This window comes from Amblyomma americanum, chromosome 2 (assembly GCF_052857255.1).
Source record: "Amblyomma americanum isolate KBUSLIRL-KWMA chromosome 2, ASM5285725v1, whole genome shotgun sequence".
Taxonomy (NCBI): domain Eukaryota; kingdom Metazoa; phylum Arthropoda; class Arachnida; order Ixodida; family Ixodidae; genus Amblyomma; species Amblyomma americanum.
This window is the reverse complement of record NC_135498.1, coordinates 104,932,257-104,954,345: the sequence shown is the minus strand read 5'-3', so window position 1 is coordinate 104,954,345 and position 22,089 is coordinate 104,932,257. Positions and strand designations below refer to the sequence as shown.

The 22,089-nt window shown below is 46.6% G+C and overlaps 1 protein-coding gene across 1 annotated transcript in view; it reads left to right on the top strand.

Moving 5' to 3' along the window:
• Positions 1-22,089, top strand: part of Rnp4F (RNA-binding protein 4F) — a 56,614-nt gene that overhangs the window by 25,536 nt on the left and 8,989 nt on the right. The window contains exons 14-20 of the mRNA XM_077655067.1: positions 38-118; positions 2,671-2,867; positions 10,771-10,870; positions 10,982-11,133; positions 11,814-11,897; positions 18,255-18,347; positions 20,178-20,267. Of these exons, the coding sequence (XP_077511193.1) occupies positions 38-118; positions 2,671-2,867; positions 10,771-10,870; positions 10,982-11,133; positions 11,814-11,897; positions 18,255-18,347; positions 20,178-20,267 (797 nt within the window). The remainder of the gene's footprint in view (positions 1-37; positions 119-2,670; positions 2,868-10,770; positions 10,871-10,981; positions 11,134-11,813; positions 11,898-18,254; positions 18,348-20,177; positions 20,268-22,089) is intronic.

Sequence of the window (22,089 nt, the reverse complement as noted above, 5' to 3'; positions counted from 1 at the left end):
TGTCGAATGTTTGCCAATGCAGTTATCTTCTCTGCAGGGACTCTGGAGACCCTGGAGGTGGCAACAGAGAAGTACAATGCCCACATGCGGAGAGTGCTTGACAAACGAGAAAAGGCAAGTGGCATGGCCACCACTTGCCACGTGGCAGCATTGTGTCGTGCGTTTGATTTAAATCCCCCTTTTTTGGCTCATGTTAACTTTCTGCAGTTGCAGTGTTTGCAGGCAGTGAAAGCATCCAACAACAGTTCTGAAGTAGCTTCTGCGGCGGCTCATTGGCTTTGGCATTTGGCTGCTGAACTCAAAGTTGCAACTGGCCATGGTGGCTTCATTCTGATGGAGGCAAAATGCAAAAACATCCATGTGTTGTGTGATGCCAGTGCACGTTCAAGAACTTCATGTACCCTGAATTAAATCGGAGCCCTGCACTGTGAACAGCGTCTAGCATAGCTCATGCGCAGTTTTAACATTGGACTCCACACACCATTCTGAAAGTTTCAGATTTCCAGCTTTTCGTGTTGTCAACTACCACACTGCAGAAACATAAACAGTAGAAGTTTTAATAAGGAAGGCATAATGATTGTGAAAGTGAATTAAAAAAAAAATTAATAAAAAATTTCCTGAAAAATGAAAAAAAAGCAAAATTTATACTTACAGGTAATCAATAATGATGTTCACAATCATTCCATCATGCACTGTAGGGTCAGTTTAGTGCAGGGTCAGCTTCTGCAGTTAGAGATCTTTCAGAACTCTTTGTGCATTTCTGGCGGCTAAAACTACCACTTTGCTTTCATGATTATGTTTGGAAATACAGTTTTTGCAGCCATGTAAGGATTTCATATTCTTGTGCTAGCAGAAATGAAAGCTAGCATTAGCATTTCTGCGCTCTTTATTATATGTGATATGCTGTGTGTGAAAGATTTAAAGGTGGAAAAATTAAAATTTGTTTTAAGGAAAGGAAAGGGTAAAGTAACTGTCTCGCCTCTTGGTAGATACCTCAGCTGTTCTGTGAAGGAAGGGGTGAATGCAGGAGGGAAAAAAGAGAAAGAGGTGGCAGGGTGGAGGTCTGCAGAATGATTTTGACCATCTGGGGATCTTTAAACATGCACTGACATCCCACAGCATCATGGGTGCCTTTTAACAAGGCAGTGTTAAAGGCCCCATTCACCAGAAAATCCGGTGTTGCCGCTCTGAGCAAAAATTCACCAGCATGGCTCCGGCAGGTGGTTCCCGGAGAGCAACCTAGGAGGCAGGTGGGCCACCTGTGTCACGTGACCTTGTGGCATCATCACAACCTGCCCACCGGATAGTGAGCAAAGTGCCCACCATGGCAGGTGGGAAGATCAACTTGGGCCACACAGGGCCCATCGTTGGGAGCACCTGCCATCACAGGGAAGTGGCGCATCGCTGCACCACTGCGCCAGGAGGGGTATGAGGATTCCCAGAGATCTGTATATGTAAAGTAGAGAATGATCATCTGCGTATATGGAAATTAACCCACTGCGCTATCACATCATACCCTTAAAGCGGAGCTTAAGTGTCCTCCCCTCCAATTTTTTTTTGCTTCGCCTCCATCAAAATGCGGTCGCAGTGGCTGGGATTGAACCTGAGTCCTCCAGCTCAGTAGCTGAACGCTCTAACCACTGAGCCACTGTGGCAGTTACCGCACTTGGTTGCTTGACTGATAGGCTGTCTTTCTTGATATGAGTTTGTATATAGAATCTCAATTTATCGTAGTTGCTGTGAGGTTACCATTCAGACAACTATTGATGGTTATAGGGGTTTACCGTCCCAAAGCGACTCAGGCTATGAAGGACGCACAACAATTGAATATACTGATGTGAACAGAAGGGGATGAGTGTTTTCTTTGATGCTTTAATTGCACTACATACGGGAAGCTGAGGCACATGACCACACATTAGTGAAGGTCATTGGACTCACTGCTGCAGTCGATTTAAAAGGCCAGCTTAAAATCAGCCTTTTTAGTTGTGTGACGATGGCTTGTTGTATCTCTAATGCACGTTTAAGGTCCTTTCAAAGTCTCATTTTTTTCAGGACATGGCTATTTGCATCTTTGTTCTAAACAGTTTTAAAATGCATGCTTTGGATTTCTTGATTTGAAAACGCTAAGTTTTTCCCTTTTTTAAATTTTGTATGCATGTGAACTGGTACCTTATCTTTCTCCACTGTAAGTGGAGCACCATGGATTTAAAAAAGGAGCGCTGTTTTCAGGTGCCTAAATTGTTGAAATAAGGAAGTCAACGCTAAGTTTTTCACAGATGAGTGAGATGTAAAGAATTCCGATTAGTGCACTAATCCGGATATTCTGAGCCTAGCAAAATCGTCTCTTGCATGTATGTGCCTAGCGTGCACGCTCCGTCTTGCGGCACTGCCCACTCATCGTCGTCTTCTACGCTGCACTAATCCAGTGGTCCTGCTCCAGCAAAATCATCTTTGGCGTGCCTGCTTAAAAAGGACAGAAAACTGAGTGGTCATCATTTGTGTGCCTCAGTTCAGTCATTCGTGCATGTAAAATCAGTAAAAAGTCTGCCAGAAAAAAAAAAAAAATCCCGTTCTTTCACACTGAATTGAATGTTGTAAACAGCCTTTGTAATTTTTGTTATTGCTCTTGCCATTTAATGTGTCGTGATGTTGTTGGATTGGAGCAGGCAGCTGCTCGTGAGGCTGCACGTGAAGCTGAGCTGGAGTCCCAGAGGAAGAGCCAGAAGGCCGAAAAGAAGGCAGAGAAGAAGGCTGAGCGCAAAGCTGAGAGGCAGCGGGAAGCTGGAGCCAAGGTTTTCCAGAGGGAGACACCTGGACAGCAGGCCAAGAGGAAAGCACAGCCACCAGAGGGCCAGGATGGCAGCCAGGTATGGAGAGCACAGTCTGCATAGCACAGAGGGGTGGGGCTCTAAGCACAGCAAGCATCATGTGATGTGTGCGGGTGATTGCGCTGCGATTCCCTTGGTGGACAGCTGAGTGGACAGAAGGATGAACGGCAGGCGTGTTAGTCCCTGAGACATTCCTCTTGCTTAGACAGCAAGAGAGACAGGACTTCATGTGCCCTCTGCATGAATATGGGCTTAGGGCTCAGCCAAATTGTCTTGTAATAATTCACCACATTAGGACCTGAATTTTTTATCTTGCAAGGGTTGCATCACAACATGCTCTATTGGTCACTGGCACCGAACTACAGTCAAACTCGGATGTATTGGATTGGAAGGGAATCGCAAAATATTTCGGTCTATCAATAATTCGACATTCAAAAAATGACAATAGATATATTTATCTGCAACCCAGAAGCAAGACTACATTGCAGCCACGCTACTGACGCGCTTCTTGCAGCAGCATGTCGCCAGCTGGCATGCTGGAAGCACACTGCTTGCTAGGCATGCTGGAAGCACACTGCTTGCTAGGCATTGCCAAGCCGAGCCTGCTTGGCATCGAAGCCGTTGAGGATGGTGCTTTGTAACTAGGCACTCGCTGCCTATCACATGATGTCTAATCCTGTTGCCATTATACTATATATATAGAATAATCGCACATTAAAGATGAGGTAAAACTGGTTTCCGCGACTCCTTGCACCATACGAGGGTCGTTGCTAGGCTTTATTTAGGCTGGCTTCACCGCATGACAGTGATGTGATGTGGGAAATGAGCACAAGAAACCGAATTGAGTACGAAGGAACCGCGATTTTTGAGTGTTGGTGCTGCCAGCAGGTGCCCAAGGCCATGCAGCCGACTAGTCTCCGCGTACAAATTGATCGAAGAGTGCCATTAGGAAAAGCGCCACTTGAAGGGGCACAGTGCACAATTTGATATATTGAATGACCGGCGAAATTGCATTTTGATATACAGCACTACCTTTTATACTTGTACACAGGATATTTAAGGGGATAATTTATGTGTTCGATATAGGTAATCTAAATATCCGCGTTTGATATATCCAGGCTCAACTGTAGCATTAGAGGCCAAACTGTCCTGCTCTGGATGTGCTCTCTCCACTGCCTGGTACAATGAAGTTTGCGTGCCATCAGCCTGCCTATTAATAATTGGCGTGGCTTCAGTTGTGTTCCTTTGATCAAATTTTTCAGCTAGATTTGCGTGCATACAGCCTTGGGAACTAGTGTGGCATTAGTTTCTAGATGACACATTGTGGTATGTTGAGCTTGTATGGTATAGTCTTGAAGGAGTCCCAGTACCTAGTAACAAGCCTTCTCCTACACGGAAAGTCGTTCTTGTTCTGCAAAATGCCCTATTACCTTACGGTTTCTACTCTGGCATTCAGGAAAAGGCAGTGGTTGTGAGCCAGTGAGCACCCAACTACAGGCACCATAGGTGGCAACATGCAAAGCCTTGATCAAGTGCCATGCTATCTGATTAAAGCACGCAATGGCTTGAAGTAAATATTTTTATGCTCAAGTCATGTCCGTGTGTAAACCTTGTTCACATCTTGTATTTTTGTTTCTTCAGGAGTGTGTTGTGACTACAGCAGGGAAACCTGATGTAGCATTATCACTTCAATGTCATAGTGTTGCATGCATTGATGGGCTGACTTCTTTCGAAGCACTGAAGCAGCCATCTTTCTGAAAGCTCACATTTGCTCCTGTTGTGGCATATAAACTGCCCCTGTGTATAACCCGCACCCCTAACTTAGAACTTCACGGAAAAAAAACCCTCGCATATAACCTGCACATTTACCTGAAAAACAAAGTAGCTCTAGAAAGATACAACTGCAGACTCAGTGATCATTTCATTTTCAGAACATTTATTCAAACGACTACCACCACATCACTGGTTATTCGATCTCAATCGTCGCCGCTCTCGCTGCTGCCATCCAAGGCTTCATCACCACTCTCAAAAGACGTAGTCATCCTCGGAACCATCCAAGCTGCTACTGATGGCACATTTTTGAAAGCTTGTACACATGAAGTCAGCAGGTATCGCTTTCCACGCATCCATGATTCACTGGCACAGCAATGGAATATCGGGCCTTCGCACACGTCCCGCCGGTGTGAGGGCGCAAAGGCCGTCAGCCATCCGCTGGACATACAGCCGCTTCACGTGTGCTTTGAATGGCTTGTTCAGGCACACGTCAAGTGTCTGTAGCATGGACGTCATGCCGCCAGGTATTATAATGAGGTCTGTGCCGGTCTCGGCAAGGCGGGCCTTCACCGCATCAGTGCAGTTTCCTCAAAAGAAATCCAGTACGAGCATCCAGTACGAACAGCAGCTCTGTTGCCAATTTCTTTGGCAGTGGCTATAATCTTTAGCTTCTCTTTCGCTGTGAAACACTGCCGCCGAGTCCCACTCATGACATGAAAACAAAGCAGGCAAACAGTGCAAACTGGGGTGTAGTTCACGAAACAGCGTCTGACATTAGGCTCAACTACGCTGGCTGAAGAAAATGTGGCCAGTGGCGTGGGGAAGAATAAACCAGACTATGAATGTGGATTTGGCTGTGCCTTTCGTTGGCCCCTCATCAGCGTTGCCGTGAAACTGACCCCCCCCCCCCCCCCCCCCTCACCCTCCTTCCCCCAACGAAAAAATTTGCAGATAACTCGCACCCCCACTTTTTAAACGCGTTTTTCCAAATTTGCGAGTAAATACAGCATGCTGTCATAGCCACCTGTTTGTTGGGGTACGTAGAGAGGGGGTTCCAACTCTACCTTGGAGGCCGAAGCCAGAACTCAGCTTGTTACAGCTAGATGTGCCTGGGACATTGTCTTTTACGGAATGCACAAGCGGAAGTATGGTGATGCGGCCGAATGCCTTTCAGTGTAGCACACCACCGCTCTGACGGTAGTCTGTGTCATGCGAAAGGTAAACTGCAGGAGCCCTCCATACTGAGAGTGAGTGGATAGACGCAGAAAGCAGGCTGAGTGCAGGACTTCAACTGAGAATAAATCCTCGTCGACATACATGGAAATCATGTCGGCGATCGTCTTGTTGAGCCGTTCGGTGAGGCCGTTCGTTTGAGAGTGGTAAGCGGTTGTCTTGTGTTGACTGGTGCCGCTCAGGTGCATAACCTCCTGCGTAAGGGCCTAGGTGAACGCTGTTCCCCTGTCAGTTAAAACTATTGTGGGTGCACCATGACGAAGCTCAATGTTTTGAATAAAAAAGTTCGCAATTTTGTCAGCGGTACCACAAGGAAGACGATTAGTCTCACAGTGTCGGCTGAGGTAGTCGGTGGCGACCACAATGTAGCGGTTGCCCAGCGAGGACTCCGGAAATGGGCCGAGTATGTCCATGCCAACTTGGTGGAAGGGGACCTGAGGCGGATCAATAGGCTACAGTAGGCCGGCTGGCTTAGTCGGCGGCGTCTTGCGACGCTGGCACTCGCGGCAAGTTCTTACATAATGCTTCACAACTGCAGCAACCCTGGGCCAGTTGTACTTTTGCCGTATATGTGCTAAAGCTAGACAAAAACCAAGATTACCAGAAGATGGGTCATGGCACGCCTGCAGGACTTCGTCGCGAAAAGCCGTAGGCACGACGAGTAGATAAACAGCTTCGATTGGGCTGTAGTTTTTCTTACACAGGATGCCGTCACGTAAACAGAACAATGACAGTCCGCGTGAGAAGATTCATGGGGGAGACTGAGCGCTTCCTTCCAGATAATGAGGGGCCGTAGTTCACTGTTGTCTCTTTGGTGTTGAATGAGAATTGACGTGGAGGTAACGCCAAGAAAAACTGAATCGTTGTCAGGGTCAGCTTGGGGGTCCTCGATAGGAGCACGAGACAAACAGGCAGCATCACTGTGCTTCTTACCAGACTTATAGACGATGGTGACATTGAATTCCTGAAGTCGAAGGCTTCAACGTGCAAGCCATCCCGAGGGATCTTTGAGGTTCGCCAGCCAACACAGCGAGTGGTGGCCACTGACGACCCTGAAAGGGTGGCCATATAAGTACGGGCGAAATTTGGTCACTGCCCACACAATGTCCAGGCATTCTTTTTCGGTGGTGGAATAGTTCGCCTCCAATCGTGACAAGGTGCGGCTCGCGTATGCGATTACGCGTTCGAGACCATCGTGCCACTGCACAAGGACCGCACTGAGGACGATGTTGCTGGCGTCTGTGTGCAGTTCAGTGGCGGACGACTCGTCGAAGTGTCCAAGGATGGGCATACTTTGGGGACGAGTGCGGAGGTCTTCAAAGGCCTTCTGTTGCTCCAGGCCGCAGAAGAACGGTTCGGAATCTTTCGTGAGGCGGGTGAGGGGCTCAGCGATCTGGGAAAAGGTCTGCACAAAACTCCGATAATAGGCGCAGAGACCCAGAAAGCGGCGTACGCTTCACTTATCGGTGGGCACAGGAAAAGCAGCCGCGGCGGCTGTCTTATCGGGGTCGGGGCTAACCCCTTTAGCACTCACGATGTGGCCCAGAAACTTCAACTCTTCGAAAGTGAAGTGACACTTTTCGGGCTTCAGGGAAAGGCCGGCCAACTGAATTGCTTCGAACACAGCGCACAGGCGTCTCAGGCGCTCTTCGAACGTATCAGAGAAGATGACAACGTCATCCAAGTACACGAGACAGGACTGCCATTTCAGGTCGGCAAGAACGGTGTCCGTCATCCGCTGGAAGGTTGCAGGAGCCGAGCACAGGCCGAAAGGGAGTGCCCGAAATTCGTACAGACCGTCCGGTGTAATAAAGGCGGTCTTTTCCCCGTCGCGTTCGTTCACGTCGATTTGCCAATAGCCGCTGCGTAATCTAGCGACGAGAAGTACTTGGCGAGGCGCAGCCGGTCCAGGGAGTCATCAGTGTGCGCCAGAGGATAAACATCCTTTTTTGTGACTTTGTTAAACGCTGGTAATCAATTAAGAACCTTAGGGTTCCATCTTTCTTTGCTACTAGCACAACAGGCGACACCCATGGACTCGTCGATGGCTGCATCACGTCATCCTGGAGCATTTCTTGAACTTGACGGCGAATGGCATCACGCTCCTTCGAAGAGATTTGGTAAGGCGGCTGACATAACGGTCGCTGGTTGGCGTCGACTATAATTCGGTGCTTTGTGAGCGGTGTCTGCCTAACCTTAGAGGTCGAGGCGAAGCAGTCACAGAAAGACTGGATATTGCTTTCGAGACAGCGTTTCTGATTAGACGGGAGGTTCGGGTTCACCTCAGTTTTTATGGGAGTGGTCGGTGCCTCCACTGATGCCGAGGCTTCGGACAAAGCGTGCCATCCCGCGAATTCGCCGAGTTCTTCGAAATACCAATAACGTTTCTGCCAGGCAAACACTGAGGTTCACAGCCAAAATTGGTCACCAAGAGTTCGGTTCGGCGATTGTTCAGTGCAACAATTCCGCGAGCAACACAGACTTGCCGACCAAGGAGCAGCAACATGTTAGTTTCAGCGATGCCACGAGTTCCGGTCCTGTTATCACAATCTACGGTAGCTAGCTCTTGACGGAATCAATACGTGGTCATCAAAGGCGCGTAACTTAGTCCCGCGTGGCTCGGTATCGCCGTCAACGGGGGTTGAGTGGAAAATGACACAACCAGCTCCTGAAGGTTGATGACAGCACCATACTCCCAAAGGAAATCCAAACCGAGTATCAGGTCTTTGGAGCACTCGGGCAGCGCAGCAAAGCAACCAGGGAAAGTAGCACCGCGGATCTGTATTCGTGATGTCCAGACGCCAATCGGCGTAACCACATGGCCACCGGCGGTGCGGATCTGTGGTCCAGACCAAGGGGACAAAATCTTTGAGGGCCATGGCTAACCGACTGTTCATTGCAGGAAAATCAGCGCCGGTATCCGCAAGTGGGGTCACATTGCGATTATCAGCGATTACTGGGATTTCGACAGACACCAGTCGGTCACAGCACGTCGTCGGGTGAGGTTGTCGTTGGTCGGATCGTAGAACTGAATCGTCGATTTCGGCAGAACTCATTCGGTCACAGCGTGTCGTTCAGGTCGTGAGGTCGAGTAGTCGTTGGTCGGATCGTAGCCGCGGATCGTCGGCTGAAGGCCCTTGACTTGATCCAATAGCGGCGGCTCTACCCCCGGAGGACGCCGTCCTCAGTTTTCCCGATGTGGGGATGTGCCTCTGAACTGGCCAGAAGAAGACGGGCAGCTCGGCGAAGAAAACCGCTTTGGGGATGGCGACCGGGACTGGCGTCGTTGTGAGGTCGTTGGCTGCATGTTATCGGACAGGTACTGCTCGATGTCCCGCGGCCGTTCTCTGTAGCGTGGTCGAGAGGCATCAGGTGAAGACCCCCTTAAGCCCATTCTGCGGTAGGGGCTGTGGCGGAGGATGTGGCCGGGTTCCCCGCAGTAGTAGCAGAGCGGCCTATTGTTTAGCGTACGCGAAACGTGCGCTTTGCTCATGGTGGACCGGGACTCCAGCGGTACGGCGGGTACAGCTGCAATTGAGTACCGCAGTGAAGGCTCAGGAGTGACGGGGGAAAAGGCTTGCATCACTGGCCCAGGAAGACTTCGTAGTGCTTGACTGTATGTCATCACATAGGGCGCCGGCTGCGGAGCTGGTGGCGACTCAACAGCTCGCCGGACTTCATCTCGGACCACGTCCAATACGGCAGCGACGCTGGCCTGTGGAGCTCCGAAGCGAAGTTTCTCGAGTTCTTCGCACACCATGCTCCTCACAAGCTCTCGAAGCTCCTCAATGGGTAGCGACATGGCCGTACAGTGGTGAGCGGCTGCTACACTAGCCTGACGGCCATAGTGCGCGCCCCGTTCTTGCAGAGAACGCTCCATGCTTGTTGCCTCCTTGGCAAAGCCGCCCACCGTTCTTGGCGGGTCACGTACCAGTCCGGCAAACAATTGCTGTTTTACGCCGCACATTAAGTGGCATACCTTCTTGGCCTCGGGCATGCAGGGTCGGCGCGATTGAAGAGTCGCGTCATGCCCTTGATGAACATGGCGACGCTCTCGTTCGGCTGCTGCGACCTTGATTGCAAGGCGATTTCAGCCTTCTCCTTTCGTTCGCTGGTGTTGAACATCGCTAAAATCTCTCGGCGAAAAATCTCCCAGTTAGTGAAGGAAGCTTCGTGGTTCTCATACCACGTCTTGGCCGAGTCCTGCAGTGCGAAGTTCACGTTCTGTAATTTGCGCTCGCTGTCCCACTCGTTGAAGCCCGCTACATGGTCAAAGCTGGCCAGCCAGTCTTCGACGTCCTCAAACCGCTCACCGTGGAATGATGGGGGCGACCAAGGTGTGTGAAGGACGAACGGCTGGGCATTCCTGGAATGTTGACTTGTCTGGCTAGCCGTTGCGGACGTCATGGCCCTTACCGATGTTGTGAGTTGGCCGAACTCTGGTTGTAGGCCTCGCAGGCGGCGGCTCGCTTTGTGGACCGGTGTTGTAGCCACGCGTTGAGAACTGATGTCAAGAGTGTCCTCGAGGTCAGCGTACATGGGCCGTTACCCAGCACCTCCACCAAATATGTCACCGAGAAATGGTTGACGTACGGAGGGCTGGTTTACTTATACGCGTAAGATGCTGTTGGGATGCGCTATGCAGCAGGCAGCTCAAGAGATGAAGACTGAGAAAACATCTAGCCCCGAGATGGCTCAAGGCTTGCCAATGGCCAGGCAATACAGTTTAGCCGTGATACGGCGCCACTATAGGAGTTAGTAGTGTGGCAATGTGCTATATGAATGGAGAGGCCAGCTTCAGAATGGGCCATGAGTAGGGCTGCGCAGTGCCAGCGACGATAGGGGAGCTGACCCAACAGTGCTATATTAAATGTCCTGTTATAAATGATTGTTCCTGAGCATGGTGCCTATGTGTGCCTCTTATGCCATTTGTCAGGAAGAGACAACAGACAAGGATGGGTTCAAGGTGCCCTCGCTACCCACCGCCAGGGCAGGTGGGGATGCGGAGGAGGAGCCACCTTCCAAGAAGCAGAAAAGTAAGCCTGCTCCTTTGTGCATTGTGATCTGGCCTTCTTGGGTCAGGAACATAAGTATTAGATATCTTAGTGTTAGCCATCACTCTTTTTTCTCTGCTGCTGACATCACAGCTGATGAAGCGAAGCAGGGAGATGACCAGAAAGAGCGGCCCAAACATGGCGAGACAGTGAAGCCAGATCCACTCAAGGATATTCGCACTGTTTTCCTCAGCAACCTGGCCTATGACGTGGAGGATGAGCAGATCAGAGAGGCCTTCAAGGAGGTAAGCCACGGCCGAGCGTCGCAAGCTCTTCCTTCTGATGTGTATTAGTGTCAAGAACGGGGCCAGAAAGTACTGAAGATAAAGTGCACTGTAGCACTCAGCTCGAGGGCTGTCACATGTATATAACTATAGCAGGGAGAATGGCAGTAAGAGCTATCGTCATCATGGCACCAAATAAAGGGACATTGAGGAGAAATTGAAATTGACCTTTATCAGTGGGGTACCACGTTCTAGTCACAAAAAGACAACTCTCAGCGAAAAAAGAAGGCTTTGTAAACTAGTAAAGACAAAAAACCAAATTACAGGTCGATTTCGAAAGTAAAACGCATGCGTCAATACGGATTTTTTGGTGCAGATTCTGGAGGCTAGGTTACACCGCTGTTCACTTCAAAATGGCAGCAACCAGTCCTTTTCAGTACAGATGTCATCATTTTGAATTGAGTGGCCGAAGTGTTCATAAATTCAATTTTATCATCTATAAATGTTTCTTTTGCGGGCAGACAGATGTCAATGTAGCCAAAAAAACGGAGTTATCCTCAGTGTGTTTTTAAATAGTCAACATTTGACAGCAGTCTGAATTGTGCCTGCACTTATTTTTGTCATGACGACTGCAGTAGACAGCGTTACGTGTTTTTTTTCTTTTTCACCCCACTTTATTCTTGGGGAAAAAAAAACTGCAGGTTGGTGAGATCGAGGAATTGCGTCTGGTTCGAGACTACAAGGGCAGGTCCAAGGGCTTTGGCTACCTAGTGTTTACCCACACGGTAAGGTTTCTCTTCCTCCTGTTTGGAAAAAGCTGCTTGCTTAGCAATAATCTTTTGGTTTGTCTGACTGTTTGTCGGCATTGTATGAGTCATATTGAGAGCTCAGCAATTTCCACAGTGAGCAAGGTTTCATGATGCGTAATGAGAAATTCACTACGACTGCCCTTTTTGACAGTCACAAGAGGAGGCTTGTACTGTTCTGTCACAGGGGCAATAGCTAAACAAATGTCTGCTGAAGTACTGGCAAAGATCGAGACAATATTTTTTTTTTTCATATTGTTAGCATCAACCTTTACATTGGTAGTTATTAATGTAACCGTAAATTCTGAGCATTACATCAACAGGTTTTCAGTTTAACGTAAACTCACTCCAAGTGGCTACGCTTTATTGCGAATATCTCAGTTATAGTTGAATGAATTGCAGTTTAAGCGTCAAATTCTTTAGCTCCCATTATTGCTAAAAAAAACCATGGCAATCCTCAAGTCGAACTTCTCAAAAACATTCCAAAGTTTTCTTGTGGCTCTCATCTTCATTTTTCTTCTCCTCCATGTGCGGCGTGTAGCAAGCAGAAAATTTCTGGTTTGAATAGTATCTAGCAGAAAAAAATTTTTGCTATAATATAACCCAAGTGAGATTCGAACAAATAGGGTGGTACAAATAGGGCAGCCGCTCTGTCATTGTAGCAGCCGCTCGTGCTGCTTGTTCTAACTGCTAGCCTCTTGCACTTGTTAAATATTGCCTTCATCATCGTCGTTCATCCATTTTTTCTGTGGTGCAAATGTTTCCAAAGGCTGCTGAAAGAGTGGGCGTGTCAGACAAGGAAAGCAGCGAGAGATGATGCTGAGCACACTTCCCAGCACGCACTGAAAAGATGGCAGCATGTAAAGTGCCAAAAGCGGTGAAGAAAGCTGAGAGTTCTGTCCAGAAGAGATAAGGGTCGTTCGACGCAACATGTCCCAGACCCGAAATGCGACCGCCGCCTATCGCTTTGAAAAAAATTAGGCCAGTGTGAATGGAGTTTCAATGAAATATTTTTCTAAAAAAAAATTGCTTGTATGAGCGCTCTTTAAAGTTCACGTGAAGACGCAAAAGGTGCTCGGAGTTTAAAATTTTTAAATGAAATTTGAAACAAGGTACAGTGACAAATCTTATTTTAGAATATTTCACTTGCATTGTTTTGTGATCTTACTTGACTAATGAAGACATGCAAGAATTTTCCACATTTTACCATGGTATTTTAAGATATTTTTTACATGAACATCGTTAAGGTTTCAGCCACAATAATTTCTGCTTTCACCTGTTGCTGTAGTTAATGGTAAAAATAAATTAAAATTGTTAAATGGGGTACTTATTAGGCAAATTACTTGCAACGCTTGCAAGAAGTGACTTTTCTGAGATTCAGCCCTAAAGTAAGGATCAGGACCCTCCAGATATAGTAGTTATATTGTCACGGACTCGAAGACGATAAAGTGGGCAGTGGCGCGTCACGGAGCACTCGCGCTAGGCCCACTGCCATTAAATCATTCCATCGCCATCTGTTATGTAGTACTGTCTTCACCTGCTTGCCGTCACGTAACATTTGGCGTGAGGTGCGGAGTTCATCCCCATCCTGGTCCTGGAGCTTTGGCGTCCAGCGTGTGCCGTGGTCGTCGGTCGTGTGTTCCTGCCCGCACCGCCCGGTTGTGCCCCAACCCACAAGACCAGAACCGACCTCGCCGCTCACCCCAGCCCCGTCCCCCGCCTTGATCACAAGATATGACAACATGACCACGCCGCTGCGACCAGACCCCGTGACGCGACCGACCCGAGACGGTGCCCACACATGAGGACACAGCCCCCCTGCCCATGCCGTTCGGTGCGTTCAAGGGCTTCGGCCGTCGGCTCCTTGCGACCTGCGGCTTTCATCGTGGCGGCCAGCACTTCACCACCACGCCATTTCTTTTGTACCGTCCTGTGAACCTATCACCATCGAGTGCATCTCTTCGTCGATGTCTTCTTCGATTCCCGATCGGGACGATCGCTCGGCAGCTCCGGATAGTGTCACGGACTCGAAGACGACAAAGTGGGCAGTGGCGCGGCACGGAGCGCTCGCGCTAGGCCCACCGCCATTAAATCATTACATCGCCATCTGTTATGTAGTACTGTCTTCACCTGCTTGCCGTCACGTAACAATATGAGATGGCTTTTAATACACAGCAACTTTATTGCTTGTAATCTAGAAAATTTTTTCGAGTACATTTTGTTAGAGGGGAGAAAACAATTTTTGAAATCCGCAGTCAACCTCCCTGATAGATACTACCGAACTGTCTTCACTGCAGAACATGTACCATTGTGCTCAGTGTTAACTGCAATGCACAAGATGTGATAGGAGCTAGTTCTCGAAGCAATGCGAGCCCAGTTGTGCTAGAATTTGCTGGAGTTAGCTGTGGGTGCAAACAAGGAAGGTCATTGCATGTCTGTGAAAAAAAAAAATTGAAAATTGAAATTTTTTTTTTTTAGGAAAGGAAATGGTGCAGTATCTGTCTTACATCTCGGTGGACACCTGAACTGCACTGTAAGGGAAGGGATAAAGGAGGGTGTGAAAGAAGAAAGAGAGAAAGAAGGCCACCTGGGGATCTAACATGCACTGACAGTGCACAGCAGCTTCTCTACCGGGGTGGGTGGGGTTCTATGGGGTTCTAACTTAGGTACTCCGGCTCAGTAGACAAGCACCCGAATCCCTGAGCCACCATGGTAAGTCAATTGCTCTTTGCCATGGGGTGTTGATTCTTCATAAAACTGAAACCTCAGTTGGTCCCTAGCAGTCGCGTTACAAGCTGTGTTGAGCGCAACAGTATGTGTCACCGCATATTTTTATGGCACTAATGTGCACTTTGGCTCTTTGTCTAGTGAACATGTGCTCTGCACTGAAGACATAGTTCGACAGTATCTACCGAGAAGACTGATTGCAGACTTCAGATTTTTTTTTCTCTCCTCAAACACAATTTATTGGAATTAAAATTTCTAGATTACAAGCAACAAAGTTGGTTTGTATTATGAGCCCCTCCTGCATAATTTTACCTGGAGGGCATTTATTCTCAATTCAGGTCTGAATCTCAGTAAAAATTCACTTTTTGCAAACTTTGGAAGTAATTTTCTTAAAAAGTTCTCTGCTTGACAATTTTAAATGATTTTTAGCATAAACCATAGTAACATATGAAAGCAGGAAAAATGATTGTGGCTGAGATGTTATTGATGTTTATGTAAAAAAATAGTCAAAACGCTTCATTGCTTGCTTTTTTACTGAACCAAGAAAGCGTGAAAAATTCTTGCATGGCTTCATTAATCAATTCAGATGTAAGAATAACGCAAGTGAAATACTCTAAAATTAGGTTTGTCATGGTACCCTGTTTCACGTTTGATTTTAAAATTTATGACTGCAACCAACTTTTTGCTTCTTCGTGGAGACTTCAAAGAGCGCTGACATTAGCAAAATTTTTTTAGAGAGAATAACACCTTGTAGGAACTCAATTCACTTAATCACCAACTAGCTCTTTTTTTTTTTTCATATGAACCTGGTGGTCGTTTTTGACGGTCTGGGACGTTTTGCGTGGAATGGCCCGTAGCTGGTGCCCGTAGTGAGACAATGCGTGCTGCTCCGCTGGGAGAACCACAAGAGGGCAAAGGTACAATCTGCAGCCAGAGCACCTGGCTAGTACCTGAGCATGACTACCACCATCTATGAGCCATCCTTGGATGTGTTCAGTCTTTCCTGCTATGCATTTCATACTTACAGGTGCTCTCAACAATGAGATGGAGTGGAAATTTTTTTTCATGAAAATGTCTTTTAAAGGGACACTAAAGGGGATGAATACTAAGTCAGGCTAGACTGACAGGTTAGCATCACATAAGTGCAAATATGTCATTTCTACTCCCGAAACAAAGCTTCTAAAGCTTTTATAAACCAGCCAAATACGTAAAAGTTAAGTACACGTGGCACCACCACTCACAGGTTGCTACAACTGAGGCTTTGACGCATTTGCTGTGCTTTCTCGTGGAATGCTATTTCGTTGGCAATGGGCAGTTACTGTCGAAATACAAGGAAAGCAGCTTGGCAAGCGTAGCCAAGAGTGCAAAGAATCTCATAATTAAAGCAGCTCAAACCAGATGGTGGAGAGAAAGGCTAGGTGCAAGTACAAGTGCTGAATCTTTTTCCTGCACATTCTGTGTGCTGAGGGCTGCGTGTGACCGTTGTACATAGCAAGTTCAGAACTGCAAGCTCTCTACAGTATTCATGCTGAGTTGTACTTGCTAGGTGGCCTTTGAAGCGGTTTTCTTCTCATTTCAGCCATTGAATTGACTACTTTTGCAGGCTGTGGGGGGCTCTGCAAATTGTAAAGTGACTTTTCTTATTTTTTAATATGGCTCATGCAAACACGTGTATGCATGCACGTCGTCAGCAGGTGAAGCATGATGCGAGCGAGTGGTCTTCCATGTTTTCTACTCGGTGGAAAGACTGATAGGCTTTAAGAAATGCTGAAAAATATTTGAAAAGCACCACATGCATGCACCATCACCTTTTATTTGGCTCATTAAAGAAAAAAGTTGCCCAGCACGGGTCACCATGCAGGAGGATGTGAGGTGCCGGCATGCAGGGCTCGATTTTAGCCCTTCCATTTAAGTGCGCAGTATCTACAACGAAGCTATAAGCTACAGGTGTGACATGCAACTAAATTGGTATTAACGGTACACACACTTTCACGAGAAAAACGTTCAACCAGCTTATGTGTGTTTGTCGAGATTATGCGTGCCTTCCCTGCCAGCAGTCATAGACAACAGGCTGCTGACTACAGTTGGGCAGAACGTATCCTGATTCTTTTCCGCTTACAACTCACAGGGAAGAATTCACAAATGTAGAAGTCACAGCGACCACAGCAGAGTCAATCACAAGGGTCTTCTGCAGTGATACTGCATAGTTGGTCAACAAACACGCTATAATAATTAGCATCACAGCTTGCCGTTTGATAAGCAATGCCTGTGGGATTTTTCAGTTAGATGCGGTGTCAAATGAAAGATGTTAGAGTACGACTGCTACTCGCATGCTTTTGAATATTCCTCGAAGCTTACATGTACACTTCATGTCAGTACGCAACACACCGAAGGCCACATGCTCATATCATCGCCGCCGATGTATACGTGCATAAGCACGACCACAAGTATGGTCTGCAGTCTGCACCTGCCCTTGATAACTTCACATAGTTTCCTTCGCACCCATGGAATCTATTTCTGCCGGTTGAATGCATTATCCGCCTACGGGGGACTGAGACATCCTGCATGCCTTGCACCTTGCAGCCATGATGGTCGACTTGTCAGGCGGGCTATTTGGGGCTTCCGGTCTTTGGAAGTGGCACCCGGAATGATCAGATTGCCCCATCACAAGCGTGTGATATGAATGACTTAACTGGGCTCATTTTTCGCAGATGGTTAGAATGTAAAAAGGTTCGCAAGTTATATTTGCGATTTCCTCAACAACAAAGCCACCTATCCATGCAGAAAAATGGCGGTGGTGTTCTCGAGAAATAGTTCCTCCATCTTGCTTAGCTTTATTTTTCTCTTTAGGGTTCTTTTACCACTTGCGTTCACTTGAACATTCTTTATGCTTTAACAAATGTTTACGTTGATATGCTTCACTACCACATTCATTTGCACGGGATTTCTGCCACTTGTGGCCTGACTTGAAGATCCAAAAGTCAAGTGCTAACCCTTGATTCAGTACAAGTGGTTTAAATGCAGCCCTCTCATTTTTGGTAATGTTAAATTCTTGTCAGTCAATGCAACTGATGCTTTCAGCATGTGACTTCAATGGTGCTTTGTTGGTGTGAAGAGGTTAGCGGTAGAAAAAATTATTTTATTCACTCATATGTAATGCTAGTTTTTTTTTTTTACTTCTAGTAGTGAAAAGTTCCTCTCTTGTTTTCAATTAATCAATATTGTCAGATAATTCAATCTTCATGTTTCCTCTTTTGCACTGACGAAAATGACCCTCATGCTACAGTTGGAGTCATGATACATTCAAGTTAATGCAGAACACATTAGTGATTTTACTCTCCTCAACAAAGAAGTGCTTTTAGCATTGAGCTTTCCATCACGTTACAAAAAAGCATGGTCCTTGAATTTCGCTTGTTGGTCTTTTTATTTAACGTCTTTGAAGTTTTGATTTCTGTGAAAATAAAAAAATCGGATGGTAACTTTCGCAGTGTGTGTGGTGACACTACCTATGCTTAGCTCATTGCTGGAACGGAGAACTGATGCACCTTCTTGGTATTGGCCTGTGTAAATATTTTGTTTCTTATTTTATTTCCTCAATGCACAATCTAGCAACATGTCGAGGCTGCGCTGAAGAAGGACCGCACCCCTGTCGGTGGCCGGCCTGTCTTCGTGTCCAAGTGTAATGAAAGGAACCAGTTCAAGGCAAGTCAGACAAGTGCATGCTCACCTAATAGCGGCTGCCAGAAAGCATGTTCGTTGTGTTGATGGCAACTAGTATTAAAAAACAGGAACCATGGTCCTGTTTTTTGCTTGCTCTTTATTTATTTGCTGGTTTTGGGATATATTTCTTCAGACATTTTCTAGGTTTGTAAACTGCACCAGATGCCACGTGTTGGTGACAGCACTCGGGCACCTATGGCAAGCAGTATTACACATAATCTGTTCACTGAGCAGATTTGTGACTTGGTACGATTGAACTCGTGAAGCACCATTGGTGATTAGCAGATCAAATGGCCTGTCTTTCAGCTGGCCTCTGGTTGTGCGCAGCATCGTGGTTGAAGTTGGGTTGAATTTTAGAAGGGGGGGTAAATTGGAAATTGTTTTTGTAATGTCACACATCCCTGGACACCTAAGGCATGCCATAGGGGAAGGGAGGGAACTGGGAGTGAAAGAAGAAAGAGAGAAAGAGGTGCCGCAGTGGAGGGCTCCTGAATAATTTCGACCACCTGGGGATCGTTATTGTGCACTGAGATCACACAGCATCTCAGATAATTATTTTTCCTGAAAACCACAAAGGATTGGAATCGCTTACCATATATTTTTGTTACTAATTTTGTTGTAGAAATGGAACATAATTTCTGTTAACTGCTGTGAATTTTGTCCTTCAGCTAGTCCTGCTTGACCTGTTCTCTCTTAGTAGTTTTGTATTCACATTTACTTACCCTGAATCACAGTGTTACAGTCATGATATGTTCTTCCAAGATAATGCATTTTGAGCCTGTTGTGTTTTTCACTGCTCTCACTTCTCAGTGTTTAGCCATCGCGGTGGCTCTATGCTTATGGTGCTCGGCTGCTGACCCGAAAGATGCAGGTGCGATCCTGGCCACGGTGGTCGAATTTCGATGCAGGCAAAATTCTAGAGGCTCGTGTACCATGCGATGTCAGTGCATGTTAAAGAACCCCAGGTGGTTGAAATTTCCGGGGACATTCACTACGATGTCCCTCACAGCTTGAGTCGCTTTGGGACGCTAAACTCCCATAAACTATGAACTTCTCTGTGCTTGTCTTGAGTGTTCATGAGCAGTTCTCTTTCCTTGGAGTTTCCTTTCGTTGACATGTGTTTTAAAGGGACGCTGAACACAAATTGAAGTTGGCTTGTATTTTTTATTGCCATGTTCTGGTCACAAAGAGGCTGATTTAACTGAAAACAGCCATTTTTAGAAGTTAGAAACACCAAAGAATGAAATACAAACATTTCTGCCAGAGGTCACTTTTACAAGCAAACTGCGATGTTGTCAAGCGCTCTTTGTTTGCTGATCTCCGAGGGTAGACCACCCTCCCATCCACTTCCAGTCAGCAGTGACATTATAAATATGTCAGGGGCTTGAATCGAGTGGCAGGGAAAAAATATTTTATTTTCAATTTCAACTCCAAATTTCTCAGATATGAATATGTCTTTTGCTGCATAACTAACGCAAACAAAACCAAAATTAAAAGCTGCAATGAAATTGAGGACACTCAAAAATTGATATTAAGCGGAATAGTGCTACCTTTAGCTAGCTTTAAGATGTATTGGGAGCCAGTTGCACTGGCCAAAGAATTTCATGGATTTAATTTATTGGTGTGGTACCAGAAATACAAGGTTTTTAGAAAGCCAGAGGCGTAAATGAATTCTTGTGCTTACGGTCTTGCTTGTTGTTGCAAATCTTTGTAAGCAAAAGTCTGGGGAGCTGTGAAGGGATTTTTTGTGTAGACGAAAGTGGTTACCTTCTGGTGTGCTGTTGTTAAGTGCCATTTCTTTTTCTCCAACAGTTCCAGACAGCCATGGAAAAGAACAAGCTTTTCGTACGAAACATAGCACCCTCCGTGGGAGAGAAGGAACTCGAGGAGATCTTTGGAAAGGTACAGACAGCGAGGAAATTTTATGTTTTCTGTTCACGTATGTGATAGCAAATTTTACAGTGAAGCTGGCAGTGGCTCACTTGTGGCTTGAGTGGCATTGTTGTCTACATCAAGCATTGGCGTGGTACATCACGGAACCAGCGTGGCTCATGGGATCACGGCATTGCTGTCATGTGACCTTTGATGTCATGTCACGTGCCGCCCGAGCATGTTTCGTCGTACTGATGTTGGTGGAGTCTCTTATTTAACCCTTTCAGACAAGCATTGTGTTCTACTATCGAGAAATATCCGAAAGTCTGTGTGTGTATATTCGAAATTCCCTACTTCCCAAAATAACATAAATGGCTCAAAAACTTTTGGAATTCATTCATGGTGCATACTTCCACACTCACAGAATTTCATTCGTATTTTCAAGAAGCATATCTGTGGCCAAATAATTATTTCCTGTACCATCGAAACTGTTTCCGCAACGAAAGCTCAGCTGTCCTATTTTCTAGTAAAACGTCTCACCACGTGAGAAAAGAAAAAAAGTTACAGCCCTGGACAGCACTTCCTAGGCACACCGTAGAACTTTTTGACGTTCATCTCTATTTCTTGTTTTTGAAAAGCAATTCTTTTTCCTAGGCACAAAATGGCCCTACCGTTCTCTCCATCAGGGATTTCTGATATAGCCGCTATCACTGATATTGTGAAAACAGTTCTGTACTCTGCTTCATACATAGCGGGCGACATAGCAGAGGCTGTGGAAGTAGTGCGCCTGCAAAACAATTTTACTTCGCCAAGTATCATTTGTTCTCCTCGAAGCCTCGGTGTGTGTCTGTACAAAAAGAAGGAGCGGTAAAAAACGAAGTGGTAACATTGAAAATCACGCTCTAAGCTGTCAGGCACTCACTGTTCGGGCCATCTGGCTATTATTTTCACTGAGCGTGCACTACTTTTTAGGTGCAGATGGAATCGGAGCGATTCGCCCTGCCAGCCACGCACCATACCGCCACATGTCATTCTTACTTCTCAAAGTCTCGATGAGTCGCAGAACGAAAATGTGTCGAGAGATAAAATGAAGTGCAGGAGATTGCCAGTCACAGTACTTGATATTTGTCGAAACGAAATGTGCCCGTGTTCACTTCGGTTGTATGGCGAACTACCTTTCGGGCGCGGACATAGCTTGTGCAAACAGGTCCACTTGCATTGGCAGCATTGAGTGCTTTTGCAGTAAACGGAGTATAGACCTCAGAAAAAAAATGAAAAGTCTCATGCACAGTCGTAGATGCCATACTGCAAGTGGATACAGTTGAAACCGGATGTATCGAACTCGAAGGGGATCGTGAAATAGTTAGATATATCGTTAATTCGATATATGAAAATGACAGTAGATAAGCTTATCTGTAATCTAGTACAAGCAAGAATACATTGCACCCATGCTAGTGATGCGCTTCGTGCAGTGACTTGTTTCCCGGGGCGTTGGTAGTCCCAACCTGCCTTGTATCAAAACCGGAGTGGACGGTGCTTTGGAATTAGCCACTGCCTATCATAAGCTGCATAATCCTGTTACCAGTGCACTGTAAATAGATTAATCATTGACTTTAAAGTTGGCTTTCGCAGCGCCTTCAGCAACGAAGCACGCCAACTGTGACTGGGCTTTAGTTAGGCTGACATCACCAAACAACAGTGATGGGGCATGGAAAATGAGTACAAGAGATTTAAGGCCACCCACGAGCACACTCCATGTTTACGTCGTCACACAGTTTCACAGCGCTAACACTGCCAGCAGGTGCCCAAGGCCACACAGCCGACTAGTTTGTGCGCACGAAAAGTGATGAAA